The following is a 21,716-nucleotide window of genomic DNA, read 5'->3' as shown; positions in this document are numbered from 1 at the left end:
TTTGGAAAAGTAGTTCTGGTTTCTGCTCTATTTAGATTTGAATCAATGATCAGCCATCATCCTCCAAATCCTTTCTGAAATCAGTTTCATTCTTTATTAGTTCAGCATGAGGGAGGTTTTTAAGGTTAAACCCTGTGAGAGAAGTTTGGCCTTGGGAAGATCACACATAGGGAGTTATGGTAGATCTACTCAAAAAACAAAATTACAGAGATTACATATGGTGTGTGTAAGTAAAGGTTTTTATGTAGTTTTCTGCATCGACATAATCCTAAAGACATCATTTTTGCCTGTTTTATATCACTCAGCACAAGTTTGTCCAAAATCAGTTTCGACGACTGGCCAAAAGAAGTCATCAACTTTGTGTAAATATGCCAAAGCCTTGCAGTCAGACTTGCCATATGATTTCGTGCTGGACGCCATTCAAAATCACCAAATTGCACTGAATATAAACAGACGTTCTGTGTTTATTTGAAATACCAATAACGGCAAATGTTCAGTGTGCGATAAAACGTTTGAAATTTGTAATGATCCCCTTGAAACCAAATTCAGCGTCTGCCATGTGGATTGATAATATAATAAACATACATGTAAGACATCACTTAAGATTAATTTGAATGATATTAACTTTCATTCGCTGAACTTTCCCTCAGCTCAATGAGGTGTCATTATTTCTTTCAGACCATTGTTTTGGACTTTTATGGCCCAACCTCCAACTGCTGTGAGGTTTTCGGCTGCATCAGAAACCGAACAATCCCTTGCTGGCTACACCGTACAGCTGACAGAAAAAGGTTTAAATACTCTTTTTTTCTGTTTTTTTTTGTTTCCCCAGGGCCCAGCTGGTCCACCGGGACCGCCAGGTCCGCCAGGCGAAAAGGTAAGAGGCCATGAATACCGGTTGTCTTCTCTTATTTTTACGAACGCGCAGCCGTCAGCCGGTCACCTTCGTGTTTTGACAGGGGGAGCTGGGTTTACCCGGGCCAGCAGGAGTTGATGGGGAGAAGGTACTGTCGGGACAGAAATCGCTCATAGAGTACATCAGATTTTAAATGCCAGGGTTTGATAGTCCTTTTTTTCATCTGCGTCCATGCAGGGAACCAAAGGTGACACGGGTGAGGTCGGCGCTCCAGGTGAGAGAGGAGAGAAGGGGGAGATGGGTCTCTCTGGACCTACTGTAAGTGTCGACCTAGTTTCTCTTTCTATTTTTTTGGACAATTAAACAACAAGAATCCGGTTTAAATTGATGTTTTAATGTAACCTCTGTGATTCAGGGTGTGGACGGCCAGAAAGGAGAGAAAGGCGATTGCAGATTGGATGACAACCTGGTCAGTGTTTAACACGCACACACACATGCAGTACATGTGTATCCATCAGTACAGACAAATGATTAGTCCACTGCTTGCAACTGACTGCTACAAAAATGTTGATAGTATTTTGAGTATTTGAGATGATTACCGTGGACCATGAAGGAGGGTTTTGGAAAGGTGATGTGAGGAGGCCATTGAGTGGAGAGGAACTTGGTCCTGATGATATACCTGTGGAGGTATGGAAGTGTCGAGAGGAGGCCTAGAAGAGGCGGCAGTTGAGTTTCTGGTTAGATCATTCAATGGCATCAAAGAGACTGAGCAGAGTGGAGAAGAAGTGTGATGGTGCCCATTTTCGGAATAAGGGAGATGTGCAGAATTTCGGTAACAACAGAGGAATCGAGTCGATGAGCCACACAATGAAGTTATGGAACTCGGCGTTTGTTCGCAGCAGTGTGGGTTTGTGTCTAGATTTAGTACTCCAGATGCAGTATTTGCTTTAAGAATGACGATAGAGAAGTACAGAGAAGGTCAGAGGGAGCTCCATTGTGCCTTTGTAGACCTCAAAAAAGCATGCAACAGGGTGCCATGAGAGGAACTCTGGTATTGTATGTGAAAGTCTGGAGTGGCATAGAACTACGTTAGACCGGTGCAAGACTTGTATGCTAGCTGTGAGGCCGTGGTGTAGATGTGCTGTAGGTGTGACAGAGAAGTTCAAGGTGGAGTTGGGACTACATCAAGGATCCTGATATTTGTTTAACCATGGAACATGCCTGAGTTGTCTTTTTTTTTTTTATTAAAGCTTGAACACACTTAAAGTTAGATTACTTTACAACGATACTGTAACTCATTTCACTGCAAAAAAATCTGCAGCATCAGTGTGACAACTATTGCATTTACTTACCACATGTTCTTAACGGTTCCCTGACAGGTTCAGATGATCTCCCAGCCAGGCCCACCTGGCCCACCCGGCCCACCAGGAGTTCCCGGGTCACCTGGATCCATGGTAAGTTCTGACATCCACATACCATTTCATGGAGAATCCATTCAGGCTCGTTGTTCTTGCCTACAGTTGCAACAACTCATAGTACACAATGATTTTTAGGGTCTGCACGGAATGCCTGGTCCCAAGGTGAGCATTCAAGGCAGCATTTGTAATTGGTTTGAGGCTGTGATTTGTAGTTTGGTACTGATTTTCCTGTTCCCTAATCCAGGGTGAGCCTGGTTTGGGGATGAAGGGAGAGAAGGGCGATACCGGCGTCCCTGGTGTCAAAGTATGTGGCATTGAATCTGAGTAACCAGGAGGGAACCTATAAAGTAACACAAAATGCAGTTTGTTACAATTCAGTGCTACTTTCTCCTCTGCAGGGATTTGATGGCATCCAAGGGCCCCCAGGTCCTGCTGGCTTGGTGGGTCTTCCAGGAGCCAAGGGAGAAAAAGTAGGCACCCTGTTGCCTTCACGATTATGTTAATTCTTTTCCTCTCCTGTGCATCTCGAGTGCATTAAAAGTTTTTGTGACTATGTGTTCACAGGGCAGACCAGGAGAGCCTGGACTTGATGTGAGTCTCTTTATGAGTATCTAGATCTGTACTATTATCCCATTAATGAGCTTTCCCCTCACCTGTATGTATGCGCCTCTGTGTCCAGGGTTTCCCCGGCCTCATGGGAGAGAAAGGTGATCGGGGGCAAAGTGGAGAGAAGGTTGGTACAAAGAACACACATTAAAATATCACATGATTGTCATGAAAGACTCAGACATCAGACTTATTCTTAAAAGCATTATTATAAACATTTGTAAGTTAGCATTTACAAAATTGTTTGTTCATAGTTTCTGCTCTCATTTAGCACAACATGAATGATCCATGGAATCAACCGCGTAAAAATACAGAGCATAGATGAGAAGGCACAATATATATACATATACACACACACACACACACACACACACACACACACACACATGATGAGATGGATATTACATATACAGAATGCAATAAATACGTAAATATATTTTCAGAATGTGATGGATATAATACATATAGAGAGAATGAGAGAGATAATTATCCTAGGAATAAAGTTGTATTTTCAATATATGTACATGGCAGTATTGTTTTTGGCATGGAGTGCAGCAGATGTTGGAGGTTCCTCAGTTCTGTTTTCTCTTATGGCAATTTTTGATTTTGCAATATGTACTTTCAAAAAATCTTGTCTAATGAAATTCTGAGTAGATTCATATTCATCATAAATTCGTTTAACGGTTCCCTTATATCTATGATAAAATCCAGAAAAACATAATCACCGAAACCCGGTTGAACCTGTGGAACTTCGCTTATAAGACGTCTTCTTTTTGTTTCCAAAATTGTTTGAGCGCAGGAAACGTTTGATTTTATCCATCTCTTTTCATTTTTTTTTCAGGGCGATCGGGGATCCGTAGGAAAAAGAGGTCTAAAGGGTCAGAAAGGAGAGCAGGGTCCACCTGGTCTGGATCAACCTTGTCCTGTGGTATGTCCGCTGTCTCTCTGTCACACACACACACACACACACACACATTTCAATTAACTGTTTACTCCAAGAGCGTTCACTTTTCCATCTCAGCTGTTTCTGTCCTTTCCAACCTCCCGTCCGTGACAATCTCCCTGAACGCTGTCAATGTGTAACTGCGTCTTGCTGGCAGGGCTGTGGTGAGACTAAAGGTCTGTCTGAGGAAGCAGAGTATTCTTCTCCTCTTCCTCCTCCTCTTCCTCCTTCCGGCCCCGAGGCCCCCTGTCCTGTGGTACAGTATTTCTTCCTCATTCCTCTTTTATTTCCCTCGTTTTTATGCTGCATTACGCCGTTTCTACTATCCACTCCAACTCCTCCTGCATATAGAGCTACATACAAGTCGTTTAAACTTCGCTTGGCCATAAACGAATGGTAGTTAGTCTCTTTAGTCTGGTTTATAACTACTAACCGCCTTCCTCCACTCGCAGGGACAGGATGGGCTGCCAATACCGGGCTGCTGGCACAAGGTGAGCATTTCCTCGTTCATTGTTAAAATGATAGAAGTCAACTAATAAAACAATTAATGTTAGGAATTAAACACTTGTTGGATTGTTGACATTAAACGCATTGGTTGACTCTGATTTGATACAGGGGCACTTTGTGAGTATATTAGTGTGTGAGCTTGTTATTGCAATGTCTACTGATTGTTATATTTGAATGCAAATGACTAATGTTTGTATTTTTGATTTGATACGCCACTAATAATCACTTCCAACTCTTTTTTTTTACAGTGATGACTAACCAGCAGCATGGAATCTGTACATATTAATATGGTATATATATTGCAGCTGAATACTCCAAAAAGAACCCACTTCCTTTTCCTGTTTGTTTTAGTTTGTTTTCTTTGGGGTTTTTTTTTAAAGGAATTTTATATAATATATTGAGATTGGACCAGATTTTTTTTTTTGGACTCGACAGTATTATAGAAACCACAAAGAGCAACGTGAGAAGGAACGGAACTGGTAGTGGGATTTGTTGCCGGGCAGCCTGGATGCTGTGTGTGGATGTGTGCGGACAGCCGAACAGCAACACTAACAAACTCACTGCCTGATTACACCGAATGAGGAGACAGTGTGAACACGCACAGCTTGAGTGCAAGGATGGACATGTCTGTACCGGGACTGTACTCTTTTTCTCCTCTCTCTGTTTTCCAAAAGGAGGAGATGACGAGGCAGAAGCTTAAACGCAAGCGTCTCTCTCAGCCGTGAAGGAGCGCAAAGCCCCAGTGGAGTAAACAACAGAGTGCAATAAAGGGGGGCGCACTTGCTAAATGAAGCAGAACGATTCTTGTAAAGCCTGGGTGTGATGCTGAACACTTCGAATACTCCCGATATGGAAAGTGACCAGGAGAAGGCAAAAAAAAATTTAAAAAACGCTGTACTTCCTCACTTACCTGGGAAGAAGAGACACACCTGTGGCCGATGATACCATGCAACGGCTCCATCTGTGGTTATTTCGGGAGTCACCGATGTCACTGGCACATAAGGAACGATGCACGGCGCAGACACGTGGTAGATGTCGCGGCGATATCTTAGATCGCTGTTTCGGGAAGGCCTCGGTAAAAACAGAATGTGATCATGACATCAAGGTAGTTCATGATGACAGCGTGTGTGATTGTCATTGCACCCTCAAATAAACACTCGAGGGTTATTTTGATTCAGAGAAAAAGTTTGGGGTTTTACGTTTTATTCTTATATTTTGTTGTCATTTTGTCCAGTTATATTTTGCATTCCTGTGCATTTATACATGAACACACACACACACGCACACACACACACACACACACACATACATACATATATATATATATATATGTTTCATATCTATTGATATTGGCTGATTGACTGATCATGATCTGGTTTCTCATGGTTTCTCTGGTTTCTCATGGCAATAGTGGAAGTTCTTGCCAGTGACATTGGTGTTGGGTGTGTTTTGTTGGCCTGGAGGACAAACGGGCTGATTGATGGATTTTGATGAAGTGTACACACAGCCATCATTTTGTATTTTGCAAATTATTACTTTATTTTTTATTGAGTCTCACAGCTCGCAACAACTGTTCATACATCGACTATTTTGTGTTTAATTGTGCTTTATTTGAAATATCACAAAAAGTTGTATTTGTTGCTATCCAAGGACTTTTTGTATTATTTTTGTTTTTGGATAGATTTTGCTGTATCGGATAAAAGCGAAAGTATTTTTTTATACAAGTTTGAATCCAAACTCCTATATATTTACATTTATGATTGTCAGACTCACACATTCAAGCATATTTTTAAGGGATGTAGAATATGCAAAATAATACATCTTACTATCTGCTACAGATTTACCATAAACTATTAACATTTGCGCTTCATATATACAGGACGTAAGTTTTTTGATCACATTTTCTTTGTGGCACCTCTGTGTTCTGCATGAACAAAGGCTTAAGTAACATCATTAAGTATTAATTCATTTTCCGAATTGTATTTTTATAAGGTGACATGCACTCAGACAAACTAGAAATCATCTCCTTTTTTTGTGGTATTATTTCATTTTCTTCAGTCACGATCAACACACAGGCTGCTAAAAACTGTCTCATTTCAAGTGTGTTCATTTACTTTTTGTGTTCATTGAAGAAAAATTTCATGCAAGACCGCCACTATGAAAAAAAAAATCTGAACATTTATGAAAATTGCATTTGTAAAATAAAACAAAATCCTTTTCTGACAAATGACTAAAAATGTTCACAAGTATGTGATTTGGATTTTTTTTTGATTTGCTATTTCAGAAAACCTCAGTAATGTAGTGAATGTAATCTACTGATTCCATAAAAGCCGTGTGTTTGTGTAATCTTATCTTGTTGTTAACTGTAAAAACACACTGAACTGATTGAATGTTGTCGAATGTGACATTGCATTTGTCACAACATTATTCTTTCAGTCACACCCCCTTTAGATCCCAAATGAGGTGACCCTTAGTTTGTGTTATTTTTGCAAGCATCTTTTGATATTTACTGCACCTCCAAGATGCCACACTTGTATTAAGTATATTTTATGTTGTTTTACCAAAGTCACTGCAGCTCACACACACATTTGTACAGCGTCATTCATTTCTGTAGTTGTAGGAATGTTTTTTTTGGTAAAAAAAACAACTGAAACTGTAAATAAAAAGTGTATCAATAAGCTAATAGCTGCAGAATAGTTAAGAAACAAACAAATGTTTCTGAAAACCTTTACAAGTGCATGTTTGGCTGGAATGATAAAGCAGAGTTGTCTCAACTCTGAATCAGTGTTGGCATATTTTTATTGTAAACTCGATGGAAGTCTGTCAACAATCGTTGACCTGTGTGTTTATTTCTTTTGCAGATTTCTTCCAGTTTTGGTTTTTAAGTTTTACTGGTAAACTTAATCGGTGCCATCTCTGTCGTTTGTTTGCTGCAAATCATTTATCACAGTATTAACTTTACTTTGTGGAAAATAAAAAAGGTTGGTTAGTGTGTGTAAAGGAATTAAGCTATTTTTGTAATTACTTGTCTAAATATGTATAAGGAGAAATTTGGGCAACTTAACATGCAGACTGAAATAAAAAAAATCTGTTTTTATGTGTTGTTTTCTCATAAATCAGCATCAGAAATGATTATATACTGGCAGGTGTTGAATTTGATGAGCGGCCCTGTGGTGTGTGTGTGTTCTTCCCGTGTCTGTCTGGGTGAGTGTGCCGATTGGTGAACCAGTCCAGTGTGAACCGCACCTCTGGCCAAACAACTGCTGGGATACACTCCTTGGAAATATGCAGGTAATGGAAAAAAAAAACACTCGTTCATTTTGGTAATGATACATGGGGGGGTAAAAAAATTCCCTCAGTTAAATGATAAGTAGGTGTTGAGCACGGCCAAACAAAATTAAAAACATAAAAGATACTGTATGTATTTCCAGAATAATTGGAAAGTTAGATAATTGAAATACAGAGAATATATTTTGAATTTCTATTAATTTAATTTCAGCTCTTATTTGATAAAGGATATTAGGATATGCCTTTTAATGAGCATTGGACTGCTCTGGTATTTCCTTGAGGTCAACAATGACCTATTAGCCTTGTGCATAGTGTTGTTTACTCTAAGTCAAGCCCACGTGCTTTAATATATTTATATTTAATGCACTGGAGATGTGACTGATGTCCAATGCCAGCAGAAACCACTACACAGGTTGTTGATAAGACTGGAACCAAAGTGAACCAGAACTAAATTCAGCATGACAACATAAATATTAGGTCTATGAACATTTGATGCACTCCTCTAAATTTAATCATTGCCTCTGTGATCCCAAACCTTCCCACAAATATCTCCAAACAAATCAAAACCACAGGTTCTCTTTTTCTTGTCCACATGATGTTTGTTATGACTTCAAAGTTGTCAGCCTTTTATGTTTATATGTTAAGATTTAAAACTTGATTTGGGCCATCTGAATCAAATATCCCGGTAAAAAGGGGCCCTGGAGGCCAATACAAACCCCCGCCCTTGATTTTGCAGATGTAATCAGGAATTTTCAAGAATCATTTGCATTTCTGCTCTTTCTTCGATTGAACGAGTCATTGTTTCAAAGTCTGAGCAGTATCTATAAATGTTAGCCTTGGTTAATAAATTTCATAAGAAACAGTGGAGCACAGACAAACAATGTCAACATTCACTTGAACTGTCTCTCTGAATGTCAGGTTCTTAAAATACACTCACCACAACAAACAGTGTTCAGGATTTGTGACTTAATGCAACATGCCTCTTTGCAGTCTTGGCTGACTATCAAATCATGACATCCAAGATGCAGCTGTCGTGGAAATAAATCATAATTCCAATATTCCAATATTGCAATAGTACATTGTCGTTGATGGCCACTTTTTGATACTTTAAAGCTTCAAGACAAGTTGGGTTTCATAATTAAATCACATTATTTGCAAACTTAACTTCATGGCTAGTATTATCTCTTGACAATACAGTTGGCTTGTGTTTAATCAACTGCTCATCACTATAGACAAAAGCATTTGGTGAATGAAACTGTGCCACTGTTGCTTTAGAATTCCGCAGAGCTAATAAAGCCAATCTGTTACTATCCACGTTTTCCCTGCATTTTCTATTGACAGTTGTTCATGTTAGCAAAAGATGAATGGAAGACTGAGGAGTCAAGATTCAAGATTCAAAGTGTTTACAGTCATGTGAGCAGTCTGAAAACGTGTTTCCTTGTAAAATACAATTCTTATATTATGTCTCCTGCAGCGAAACCTGATAGGTAGTGGCAAATAAATGAATAATAAACAGACTGTCATGTAACTGGATGCAGTCAATGCAGGTATTTGTAAGCAGTGCACAGAGCTGTAAACAGTATTAGCAAGATGTGCAAGTAAAAGTTGTGTACAGCTTTGAATGTGCAAACTCACAAACAAAGTGCAGGTGGCAGGTTGTATGCAGACAGTCTAAGAAAACACTTACGTTACACAGTTGAGTGCAACACTGGCTGTGCTGGAGGTAAAGAATAGATTTGTCCTGAGGTAAAAAACGCTCACTGACTTCTGTCAGTGTTTCAGGAGTCTAAAGGCAGTTGGGAAAAAGCTCAAACCACGCTGTAACAAGGACCCTTATCAGAAAGCTTTCCCCCCATCTGCAATATCGCTGCTCAATGTTTCCCCCCTCAGCAGAGAGCGAAAACCTAGGGAGGCAGAAACACAAGCCTTGCACGTTGGATTTATGTTGCACTATGTCTGTTGCACATCTGAGGAGTCATATCTCTATAAACGCTTTTTTCAATTTCATTGCACAGTAGGACTCTCGTACATGTATGAATAAGTATGTATATTTCTTCACTTGTGTATATTGTCCATAAGATTTTTTGGACTACGTGTTAGTATGTGTATATGTCTCATCTAACGTGAAACATACCTAGTGTGATTAATGTGTAGTTTTTAAATTGCTGCTTTAACCCTTCAATTCTATGGAGGCTTATGTAACATACACTATACGGCCAAAGTATTCACTCACCCATCCAAATAATCGGAATCAAGTGTTCCAATCACTTCCATGGCCACAGGTGTATAATATCAAATACCTACATGTTTGCCTACCTAGAGAATGTGGGAATTGAGGATGCTATCCTGCATCTTCTACACGGGGTGCACTTTCACTTGGACAAAAGAGGCAGCGCTGTGACAATCATGTTTTTTTTATTTCTCCAGTGCTTTCAATACCATCCAGCCACTCCTGTTGAGACACAAACTGCTGTGGATGGGCGTTGAGACTGGCCCGGTGACCTGGATCATGGGCTACCTCACTGAACGGCCCCAGATTGTCATACTGGGGGACCTTCCATCGAAGGCTGTGGTCAGCAGCACAGGTGCACCACAGGGAACTGTGCTCTGCCCAGTACTGTTTACCCTGTACACCACCAATTTCAGCTACAACTCAGAGACTTGCCACATGCAGAGTTCTCTGATGACACTGCAGTTGTGGGGTGTTTCAAGGATGGGCAGGAGGGGGAGTACAGATGCCTCGTGGAGGACTTTTTTGGGTGGTGCCGGGCCAACAAACTGCAGCTAAACGCCACCAAAACCAAGGAAATGGTGGTGGACTTCAGGAGAACCACGCTGCTGCCATTGCCTGTCACAAATTGATGGGGAGAATGTGAGAGACTCTGCACTTACATGTACCTGGGTGTACACCTTGACAATAAGGTGGACTGGCCTGCTAATTCAGATGCACTCTACAAGAAAGGGCAGAGCAGGCTTTACTCCTTCAGGAGGCTGAGGTCCTTCAATGTCCACAACAAACTCTTGCTGTCTGTTTAGGCCAGTGTGCTCTTCTATGCTGGGGTGGTGGCACGAGGAAGAGAGACACTGGACAGACTGGTGAGGAAGGCATCGTCTGGGGTGGGCATGGAGTCGGAGACTCTAACTACAACCACCGAGAGGAGGATCCTGAGCAGGCTGCTTTCTATACTGTCATCTATACGCCAGGCCAGACAGGCTGCGGAGGTCCTTGGTCCCCAGGGCCATACAGTTGTTCAATGACACACAGAAGAAGTTGAGAATAATGGAGTGGAATGCATGAACCCAGACCAACCCAACTTGGATTACTGGACTCTGCAGACCTCAAGACTTCATGTGGCCTTCAGATTATCTTAGGAACAGTGCACAGAGAGCTTCATAGAATGGGTTTCCATGGCCGAGCAGCTGCATCCAAGCCACACATCACCAGCTGCAATGCAAGGCTACTGATGCAGTGGTATAAAGCACGCCGACTGGACTCTAGAGCAGTGGAGACATGTTCTCTGAAGAAACAAATCACACTTCTCGAACTGGCAATCTGATGGACGAGTCTGTACTTGTCTGACTGCATTGTGCCAAGGGTGAAGTTTGGTGGAGGGGGGATTATGGTGCGGGCTTGTTTTTCAGGAGCTGGGCTTGGACCCTTAGTTCCAGTGAAAGGAACGCTTTGTGGGAACAGTTTTGGAGCTGGCCCCTTCCTTTTCCAACATGACTGTCCACCAGTGCACAAAGCAAGGTCCATAAAGACATGGATGACCGAGTCTGGTGTAGATGAAATTGACTGGCCTGCACAGAGTCCTGACCTCAGCCCAATAGAACACCTCTGGGATGAATTAGCGCAAAGACTCAGAGCCAGAGCTTCTCATCCAACATTAGTGTGTAACCTCACAAATGCACTTCTAGAAGAATGGTCAAAAATTGCCATAAACACACTCCTGAACCTTGTGGACAGCCTTCCCAGAAGAATTTCAGCTGTTCTAGCTACAAAGGGTGGACCCACGACATATTGAACCCTGTGGATTAGGAATGAGATGGCACTTAAGTTATGCGAGTCAAGGCACATACGGTATATACATATATATATATATATATATTCACACTGTATATATGTACATATATAAAATCTTAATTCCCCAAGGGAACGAAGGCCACATCAGCAACCTGGTTGTCCTCAAAGGGCCACATGTAACGGGAACAGTATGAATGTAACTAAATTTAACCAAATATAATGTACAATAAATGTAACTACTCCTTCATGTTAAACAGCTCTGAGTTTATTACTCATTCAAATCCAAAATGTTACATATCCAAAAAAAATAGTTACTAGTTGCTCTGTTACAACAGAAATCCTTTACTGTTATCAGGTTAAGAAACCTTCATTTCTCCATCAATCAATGATCAAATTATCCAAGGGAATAGAGAAAAATATCACCCAACACTAGTTATGACATTCATTTTGTTTAGAACCTTTTTTGTCACAACTGAGTACGGCAGTAAAAAAAAGTCCAGAGCATAGGAAAAGAGGTAAAAAAAACAGGGTCAGCTTGGAATAGGTGAAGAAAAGTGTCAGGGGTATGAGATAGAAAAATATCAGCCAGAATGAAAGGAAAGGTGGACAAGACAGCGATTAGACCAGTGATGCTGCATGGTTTGGACACAGCGGCATCGGAGAAAAGACACGAGGCAGAGCTGGAGGTAGGAGAGATGGGAGATGCTGAGGTTCTCTTTGGGAGTGATAAGGATGGAGAGGATCAGGAATGAGTCCATCAGGGGGACGACACATGTTACATGTTTTGGAGAGGTCAGAGAAGCCACACTGAGATGGTTGTTGTCATTGACAGAAGAGGAATAGTGAATATATTGGTAGACAGACACTGGAATTAGAGATCTAGAGGAAGAGCAAAGAGAAAATTTATAGTATCATGAGAGAAGATATGAAGTGGGTGAGGAGGATACAGAGAATAGGGTTTGACGGAGAAGGTTGATTTGCTGTGGCGACCCCTGAAGGAAAAAGCGCCAAAGGAAAAGAAGAAGATCCTAAACTTTTTCGCTAAACCGGTGAGAGTTGTTATAATTTAAAAAAACATAAAACTTTTAAATATATCCGTATAATGTATTTCATAAATTTATCCAATCGTACTTCTTCCGAGTATTTTCAAGTGAGCGACAGTCGCGGTGAATGACCCCGGCGGGCGGAGTAGAAAGGCCGCATTACCCATGATCCTCTGCGCTCGTCTCACCCCTCATAGTTTTTGCATCCGGGTGTGAACTTCCTTTTCCTCTGTGCCCAGAATGCGATGAGGACCTAGGTGAACCTGGACCTCTGAAATATCCGAATCCATCCTCGTAAAAGGCAAAACCAAACGTCGCCGAAATGACTGAGCAGATGACAGTGAGGGGGACCCTCAAGGGGCACAGTGGATGGGTCACCCAGATCGCCACCACGCCTCAGTATCCCGACATGATTCTCTCGGCTTCCCGAGGTGAGGCTTCCCCCCGCCGGCACTGCCAACATGGCTAGCCTAGCCCACGTAAGGTAGCTTATTAGCCGCTCCTACACAAAGAATAGCGACAAATGTCGTTTTGTGCGATATAATGGTGATTTACGGACATCGCCGGGTGCGGAATGTGGCGTTTTTAATTGAGCCAGCCTACTTAATCTATGAAAAAAAGACGCCGGTTAGCCGACATGCTAGCTAGTATAGCCTGGCGTCATCGGTTTCTCAGCTGCATAAACACATTGCGTTTGAGACAAAATGTTGCCTGGACTCCTTTCCGTGTTGTCTTTTCGTGGCTGAAACTGCCTTGTAACGGGATAAGGCCGGTCACGCTGAGAACTCTGGCTATTTCAATTCTGTGCAGTGTGATACCAAAATAAGCTGTGCTGGCTAATCTGTATCTGCGAGGTCGCGCTTGTATAGTGATCTTGAAAGTGATTAACTTTTGCTTTTGTTCCCCCCCCCCAGACAAGTCTATCATCATGTGGAAACTTACCCGTGATGAGACAAACTATGGCATCCCCCAGCGCTCCCTGAAAGGCCATTCTCACTTTGTAAGTGATGTTGTTATCTCCTCCGATGGACAGTTTGCCCTGTCTGGTGCCTGGGACGGAACCCTCCGTCTGTGGGACCTCACCACGTAAGTCCGGGAAGAGACAGTCCCTTCCAGTTGTTTGAAAATCAGAAACTTCATAAATGTTGCAACTTCCAGTTCAGTCCTATTATTCCTCTAGCTAATGCTGGCAAGCCTCAATTGCTGACAGAAACTAGACAAACCATTGTAAATGTACACTGTGTAAAGAATTAAAAAACCCTCCTATTTTGCCCAACGCATCAGCTCAAGAGCGGCACCACAGATCCACACCTTAAATGCAAGAAACATGGTTTAATGCAATCACAGGGTTTGATAAAGTACATTTGATTACTCAGGGGTGCACTGGAGAATTTCAGATTACCTTGCCTTCTCAGAGCAGTCTCAAATTGACCTTTACAAGCGGGCTAATGTGTGCTGTCATTGCGTGTCTTTCAAAAACGAGAGGTGACCAGTGTAACACAGTAGGTCAGCTATATTACTGAAAGATAGCAATTCGTCAGTTAAGGAAAATGACAGGTAACATGCCCCTTTTAGCTATTTCCACTATTCCCTGTAGTCTCATTCTATGGAGATGTATTGTCACAGTAGAGCTACAACAATGGCTGATGCTGTATTCCAACTGGGTCATTGAGTGATAACTTCTACATATGAATATTGATAATAGTATTTTTTGTGGGATTCCTCAGGGGACTTACCACCCGCCAGTTTGTTGGGCACACCAAGGATGTTCTGAGCGTGGCTTTCTCTGCCGACAACCGCCAGATTGTGTCTGGCTCCCGGGACAAGACCATCAAGCTCTGGAACACCCTAGGTGTCTGCAAGTACACGATCCAGGTATCTGTAGACTTGAGTATTTATTGGATTTGGGCTGTTTGAATCCAGTGTCCCATCAAATATAACGGGTTTAATAAAATGTTACAACATGTTTACTTTGAATCAGAGAATCAAGGTTTGCAGATATACCTGAAAATGTTAGATACAGAACATTACATGATGAAATGTGATTTTTAGATGTGGTCAAATATTATACATTTTGGCCAAAAGCATCTCTAATACCGCTATGATTTTCTGAATACAAATTGAGAGAGTTGACACTTTCTTAAATATTTAGATTCACTTAGTTTAAACAATTAAATAGTGAGTATTGTTAGAATATTGTGTTGTATTTGTAGCTGTCGGCGGTGATTTGGAAATATAGTGGACCATAAGCGTTTGATCACGTCTGTTTTAGAGTGCATCCTAAGCTATTGTGGAAAAATAATTGGGGGGGGGGGCGCGTTATAACCCTGAGGCCAGACTGATGTGGAGTGGGAATGCACTGCTCACCTTGTCATTTTTATACTTCTACTTACTATACTACTTTGTCACAAATGGTGTCCTCGAATGCCATACCCTCTAATTTCATTTAAAGGTATCAGCTCGGTTGCAAAGATGTCTTTTTGAAAAGGTGATTGCTGTTGGGGGGGGGGCATACATTTAGTGACCCCAAAGTCTGTATAAATCTTGAATACAGGCCAATACGCCCCCCAGGCTACCCCTTCCCGAAAAGGAGGTCACATAGTGGGTTAGTCAGTGGGGTAGACAAGTTTTTGTCCTGGCCAGGTATAGATTTTTCTGATGAAAAGAGTCCTATGTTTTTGGTGTGGCCCTACTACCCGTCTAAACAAACAGTAAATTAAATATTGGTTCCATCTCCAAACTTACTATTTACTTCGAGGCTGTTTTTCTATGGCAGTGATTTTACTTTGATATAGCCATATTTACCACAGTTTGTTCCACTGGATATGTTTGTATTGACCACTTCTATCTTGTCAAATTTCAGGATGAGGGCCATTCTGAATGGGTGTCTTGTGTGAGGTTCTCACCCAACAGCAGCAACCCCATCATTGTTTCCTGTGGCTGGGACAAGATGGTCAAGGTGTGTTTTCAAAAATGCCAAAACGTGGGCTGTTCCTTTACCACTGACATGATTGCTAAATTAACTTTGGCTTGCCCGATGATTTTTAAATAAAAGCATGTATTATCTGACTTTCTGATGATATAGTTGAATGAGGGCACAACCTAATATCGGATGTACATTATCTTTACACTGCCATTAGATCAAATAAAAGGTCTTAATATCTGACGATGTCTTCCTGTCCCAGGTGTGGAACCTGGCAAACTGCAAGCTTAAGACCAACCACATTGGGCACACTGGCTACCTGAACACAGTGACTGTCTCTCCTGACGGCTCCCTGTGTGCATCCGGTGGAAAGGTACGACCAAAGATCTATTAAGATCTGCTTCTAGCGCTTCCTACAGTTTTCTCGCTGGTTTTTAGTCTTGCGCGCACATAGTGATGACAGCTTGATAAACATCTGCTTAACATCTGATGATAAAGAGGCTGTTTCTGAGTGTAAGCTGCAATAAGACATACGTGTTTGCTTATTTGAACAAAAATAATGCAGTCTGTCTTTTGTACAGGACGGCCAGGCCATGCTGTGGGACCTGAATGAGGGCAAGCACCTTTACACCTTGGACAGTGGTGACACCATTAATGCCCTCTGCTTCAGCCCTAACCGTTACTGGCTGTGTGCCGCCACTGGACCCAGTATCAAGATCTGGGTAAAAACACCTGATCTAGTTTTATTTCTTGAATTACATCTAGCACGAGCAAAGCAGTGATGAAACTTTTAATGCCAACTGTATACCTTGATGATAAAGAGGCTGTTTCTGAGCTCTGGACTTTACATATTTGTGTAATCTGCATCGACACCTTCCACCTTTTTGAGCCACTGCTGGATTTACTGATTATCTTTATTTTAGGATCTGGAGGGCAAGATTATTGTGGATGAGCTGAGACAGGAGGTGATCAGCACAAACAGCAAGGCTGAACCCCCACAGTGTACTTCCCTGGCTTGGTCTGCTGATGGACAGGTATGACACTGAAAAGCAGAATTTTCCCCACTGCACCAGCTGTGGGATGCTGACAGCCCCGCTGATTATACCCATTCACTTTAAACTCTGATTTTAAATGCTGACAGTCCTGCAAATATGAGGGGGCAACCAAAGTTGCTCACAAATGTTAACTTTGATGTGGCAGAAGCAGTCTGACATTTTCCTCTTTCTTTACAGACCCTGTTTGCTGGCTACACTGACAACCTGATCAGAGTTTGGCAGGTTACCATTGGAACCCGATAAGAACTTTTCATCAAAGTAACTTTGAATAAACAGTTTGAAAGAACATGACTGGCTCATTTTATTTGGGAATGCATCAGGTATCGAGTTAGACATAACTGTGAGTAGGTGTACCAAGCAGAAATCCCTTGTGAAGTGACTTTCGGAATCGGTAAAAATTGTTGGAGACAGGTTCTTGTTTTAAAGGGTCTCAGTGGTATTTTCTGTGCCAATTTAAAAAAAGAAGTCCCTGCAGCAGCATGCAGTCAGTATGTGACTAAAGTGACAAACATAAATTGCAATGCTGTATGGAAAGTACATGTGAAATGTTTAGCTCCCCTTTGTAACATAATTATTCCAAAGGAAAACTACCCTTCATAATAAAAGCGATGGCCTTTTGTGCATGTTGTAAATTTCTTGCCGATGTTTTCATGGACCAGATGAAGAAATGTCTTAAAGATACCAAAGTCAGGTTGATGTGACAAGTGGAAACAAGTACCAAGACGTTTGAAGACTTTGGGCACGAACTGCATGTTCTATATGTCCAAAGTACATGGGCCCCAAAGAGGACTGCGCCCTGATGAATTAATTTTCTTTTTTTCAACTCAAAGCAAATCCGGTATTAAGTACTATTGATCCAAAGGTAGTTGTAAAGGATTCACCTCCCTAAATCGATTAAATCCCGTAAAATACCTTTTAAAAAGGTTTTGTTTTTAATATGCCAGTTTTTTTTCCCAGAACCGGAAATGTCAACGTGTTGCACAACGCGCAATGTTTGTCCCTCGCGTTTTGCCGTAGTTATACCTTAGTAACCACCAAACACGGGCTTTTACAACAAATACTCTTGGCGCAAAAAGGTCCTCTCAAAATCTACCGTACAAACCAATAGTACCTTGGAAGAGCTAGAAAAATGGAGCAGTCCTTTCCCCCTCGCTTACATGTTGAAAGAACATTGGCCATCATCAAACCAGACGCAGTCCACAAAAGTGAGGAGATCGAGGACTTGATCCTCAGCTCGGGCTTCACCATCCTGCAGGTCAGTGAGCACATCCAAACTTTGCGCCAAGTGACCTCCAATGTAGAGGTCCAGCAATTGCTGTGCATGATATATGATGTTCATTAAGTGTTAAACTTCTTGGCCGACATTTAATCATCTGCCTCCATCTGGCCCTCTCCTCTGTATGGAAGCATATAATGATCATAATTCAAGTCAAATCATGATTGTGATATATTATTATGATATGCTTCCATACCTGTGCAGCTTCTTCTCTCACACCAACACTGAACCAAAACAGCATGTCCCTGTCTCTGTACTGTAAGAGCTTTCAATACTTGGATTTTTTTCAGATAATTGTTAGTCAGCAGTTTCTTCTTTGCCGAGATTCACTTGAGTCTCTATTATATCCAAGTGGATCACACACCACAATTTTCACCGAGGCCACAAATGTACAAATGTGTGTTATGTCAGCAACATGACATTTAAACACAATGCTAATTTAGTTACGTCAACCCATTTGGCAGCACAGGGTATCGAAAGATATTTTTCAGCACTGATAAAGGATCAGACGAAGCTTTTCATTTGTCTCTGTAATAACTTCAAACTTATTAAAATTCTATTTTTATATGTAGAAATCAGAAAGTTTGATAATGAAACAAATACAGATTGCTTAGTGTGCACATGCCTAGTCATTCTGGCATAACTCAATATATTCTTGTCAACAAGATGGAAATTCAACACAGATAAAAGATAAAAACAACCTGAATTTCTTTTGTGTATTGTTCTCGTGTTTATTGTTATGACACACAATCACAAAACATCGGGGCAGAGGATGACACACTTACTCGGGTCCACAAAAGGTATAATGGTCCAACATTGTTGGAAAATGAATACATTAAATATAAATTGTGTGAATTGAACAACATGAAAACCTTTATTTTCCAGATACATCATGCATTTAGGGTCTTGGCATGTTGTCAATATTAAACTATGGGTGATTGGCTATTTTGGGATGACAACAGAAGCACATGAGGAAAAAGACAGGCTGTAGCTTCTCAGCAGAAATAGATTCCTTCGTAGATTGAGAGAGTGGAGGACGGATGAGTGAATCTCCTGCATTTCATCATTTCATTTTATCTGACGTATCCAATATGTCATCTCTGTGACAGAGGCGGAAACTGCAGCTGAGTCCTGAGCAGTGCAGTGACTTCTACGCAAACCTTTACGGAAAGGTATTTTTTCCAAGTGTGACAGCTTTCATGAGCTCTGGGCCTGTGGTTGCACTGTCTCTTGCTCGCCACAATGCAGTCGCGCACTGGAAATCCATCATTGGACCCGCCAGTATCACCAATGCAAAAGAGGCTAATCCGGAATGGTCAGTGTGTCCACTTGAAATGGTATTATTTAGATTCTTGTTTAGTTAAGAATGTGCTTTGCACGGAGCGCATGTTTTTATTTTGATAAAAATAAAAATATACTTTAATTTGCATAGATATGACATTTCATGACAGTTCAAAATTTCACTGTGCCTGCACATTGACAATTTAATTTTGAATTTGTGGTAAGTAATCCAAGTGAACTGACTGTGATGGCTAATCGTGTTTCAACTTTTAAACCTAGGTGTCAGACTATACAACTGAACCTTGCAAGATATTTTAATATCTAGTGAAAAATAAAATACTGCTCACTACCTTCTACGAAGAAGTCACACATGTTCAAAATATTTTGAACATACGATTAAGGGGATCTTGAGGGATTAAGGAATCAAGCAAAACATGATAATCTGATGTTTTTAATAATCTTAAAAACGTAAAATCTTTCAATGCTTCCAGCCTTTATTGCCTTATTGTTTGCATGGTAATTCATAGCGGTACCACCATTTCGAAGAGCTCTTTACTTGACCTTTCACATTTAACCATACGGTTGATATATTGTGAACTCAAGTGTTATTACAGGACACTTATTTTGCTAAGCAGCCTTAACACTATTGTTTATTGGTTACATTGAACCAGATTGTTCATGTTAATCCCTGGTACACATGCAATGCATATGCACTGTGAAGTAAAAAAAAAAGGTTAATGTTATCATACTCTATGCATCCTCTGGCAGCATAGCCTCTGGTACACCTTGCATTGGAAGCCTGTACAATTTTCTTTGATGTTGTACTGTGAAAATGTGACGTTTGTGTCCCACAGCCTCAGAGCAAAATACGGTTCCTCCGATCTGAAGAATGCGCTCCACGGCAGCGAGTCACCTCATGCAGCGGAGAGAGAGATCAAATTCATGTTCCCTCACAGTAAGAAATACACACAAACATGGTTTTACACGTCGAAGGAAATTATGTTGTGAAATTAAATTAACTTATATTCTCTCAGCTTCAATAGATACAGTCACCAAAAGAGAAGATCCAGAAGAATACCTGAGCAGATGTATAAACTTAACTCTGCAGCATGGACTCACTGAACTCTGCAAGAACAAGCCACTCAACCCCTGTGTAAGCTCCCAAAATATAAAGGTTGACAGGCTGACTGAGACATTTATCGCATTTCCATTGACCTGACCCGGAACTTTTCAGCAGCTATGAAGTTTGGTTTCTGAATGCCTCACTTTTTGTTTTCAATAGATTTGGCTTGCTGACTGGTTACTCAAAAACAATCCAAACAAGCCTCGTGTTTTCGAAGGAGCACGCGTGGGAGATGAAAAACGGCATTTGGACCAAAGGAAAGAAAAATACATTCTTCCAAGTAATGCATTGGCAAGATGATAAAATCATTCTTCTTTTTGTTGTCATGTAAAATCACATTGTTTTACTATAGTTGTCCTGTTGATCTTCATGATGCATGCAAAGCACAGAACATTTTCACATGACCTCATGCAAATTAAGAAATCAAATGCCTAGAAAAGTTGACTAGTCTTAAATAATATATCATCCACTTCTTGCTCTCTTTCTACCTTGCTACTGAATGTGGGAAACACATTATAGTTAGGCTTCACCTCAGGCATTTATTGTAAAAGCTTCTTCAGGACAGATTTCACTGGCCAACAGATAGATGAAAAAATATTCAATGAGTGTTGCGGATCAGAAAACAGAAAATAGACAGGATTAATTTTAATATGAAGTTTGACGTGGCTCTTTAGTCTGTTTTTTATGTGATCTGAGTGGTGGGCAGTTTGGCATAAATTGGGATGAAACTTCATGTGTGCATTTGCTTAATTTCTTAATCATCAAGACAAGGTAGAATGAAGATCTGTAAGTTTACAGATAATGTGGCAAGGTTTTGAAAATTACATCTTATCTGCACTTGCAGTCTTTCATCCGAAAATGAAGTTGTTTAATCGTGTCCATTTTTATTAATGTCTACTACTGTGTAGTATCAACTAACAGCTGCAGAGACATTCGTTACAGATCTCTTTAAGACTTGTCAAATGTTAATATTGTCGAGCCCAAGTCAAGAATTTCTCATTCAACCTCATCCTAATGGTCCCTGAATAAAATGTGCATTCATCAACTTAAAAGGCCGAATGTTTATTCTGGTGCATTCATTTGTTAATGCGGCGTTTGCCCTTTAATTTTTGCATAACCAATTCCGTGCAGCTGTTGCACCTGTCAACCCAACGGTTTAAAATAAACAAGTTACGGTCAATCTGGGTTTAAATGTACCAGGAGGGGAAATTTACATAGACAAACAGCTGTAACATTAATTTAGTACGACTCCAATTTTGTGACTTTACTACAATCGGAAAGAGGAGAAAATGTACGCTCAGTTCCTTCCTGTGTGGAAGAGGCGTGAACATCTGGCGTATGACGAGAGCATCTCGCCTCTTATTGGTCTGTCCCGT

At 40.9% G+C, this 21,716-nt stretch overlaps 3 protein-coding genes across 3 annotated transcripts in view; all 3 read left to right on the top strand.

Moving 5' to 3' along the window:
• col23a1a (collagen type XXIII alpha 1 chain a) overlaps nucleotides 1-7,424 on the top strand; it is a 134,438-nt gene extending 127,014 nt beyond the window's left edge. Inside the window, exons 19-32 of the mRNA XM_086158549.1 lie at nucleotides 830-874; nucleotides 957-1,001; nucleotides 1,091-1,171; nucleotides 1,269-1,322; nucleotides 2,233-2,307; nucleotides 2,407-2,433; nucleotides 2,516-2,575; nucleotides 2,670-2,741; nucleotides 2,836-2,862; nucleotides 2,951-3,004; nucleotides 3,719-3,805; nucleotides 3,978-4,076; nucleotides 4,273-4,311; nucleotides 5,002-7,424. Coding sequence (XP_086014675.1) covers nucleotides 830-874; nucleotides 957-1,001; nucleotides 1,091-1,171; nucleotides 1,269-1,322; nucleotides 2,233-2,307; nucleotides 2,407-2,433; nucleotides 2,516-2,575; nucleotides 2,670-2,741; nucleotides 2,836-2,862; nucleotides 2,951-3,004; nucleotides 3,719-3,805; nucleotides 3,978-4,076; nucleotides 4,273-4,311; nucleotides 5,002-5,052 — 816 coding nt within the window. The 3' untranslated portion in view covers nucleotides 5,053-7,424. The remainder of the gene's footprint in view (nucleotides 1-829; nucleotides 875-956; nucleotides 1,002-1,090; nucleotides 1,172-1,268; nucleotides 1,323-2,232; nucleotides 2,308-2,406; nucleotides 2,434-2,515; nucleotides 2,576-2,669; nucleotides 2,742-2,835; nucleotides 2,863-2,950; nucleotides 3,005-3,718; nucleotides 3,806-3,977; nucleotides 4,077-4,272; nucleotides 4,312-5,001) is intronic.
• Nucleotides 7,425-12,897: 5,473 nt separating this feature from the next.
• On the top strand, nucleotides 12,898-16,946 carry rack1 (receptor for activated C kinase 1). Its single transcript, XM_086158448.1, has 8 exons — nucleotides 12,898-13,113; nucleotides 13,597-13,768; nucleotides 14,410-14,557; nucleotides 15,546-15,641; nucleotides 15,868-15,978; nucleotides 16,187-16,327; nucleotides 16,529-16,639; nucleotides 16,838-16,946. The coding sequence occupies exons 1-8, from the start codon at nucleotides 13,005-13,007 to the stop codon at nucleotides 16,901-16,903; spliced, it is 954 nt and encodes a 317-aa protein (XP_086014574.1). The 5' UTR covers nucleotides 12,898-13,004; the 3' UTR covers nucleotides 16,904-16,946.
• Nucleotides 16,947-17,721: 775 nt separating this feature from the next.
• LOC147228055 (nucleoside diphosphate kinase 5-like) lies at nucleotides 17,722-21,370 on the top strand. The gene is made up of 5 exons (XM_086158435.1): nucleotides 17,722-17,915; nucleotides 19,046-19,251; nucleotides 20,072-20,172; nucleotides 20,252-20,370; nucleotides 20,500-21,370. Exons 1-5 carry the CDS (start codon nucleotides 17,790-17,792, stop codon nucleotides 20,638-20,640), a joined length of 693 nt encoding a protein of 230 aa, XP_086014561.1. The 5' UTR covers nucleotides 17,722-17,789; the 3' UTR covers nucleotides 20,641-21,370.
• Nucleotides 21,371-21,716: the final 346 nt, after the last annotated feature.

This window comes from Fistularia commersonii, chromosome 13 (genome assembly GCF_037954325.1).
Source record: "Fistularia commersonii isolate RoL2024-O1a breed Wild chromosome 13, RoL_Fcom_v1.0, whole genome shotgun sequence".
Taxonomy (NCBI): domain Eukaryota; kingdom Metazoa; phylum Chordata; class Actinopteri; order Syngnathiformes; family Fistulariidae; genus Fistularia; species Fistularia commersonii.
The sequence above is the reverse complement of the archived record's forward strand: the minus strand, read 5'-3'. Positions and strand labels throughout refer to the sequence as shown.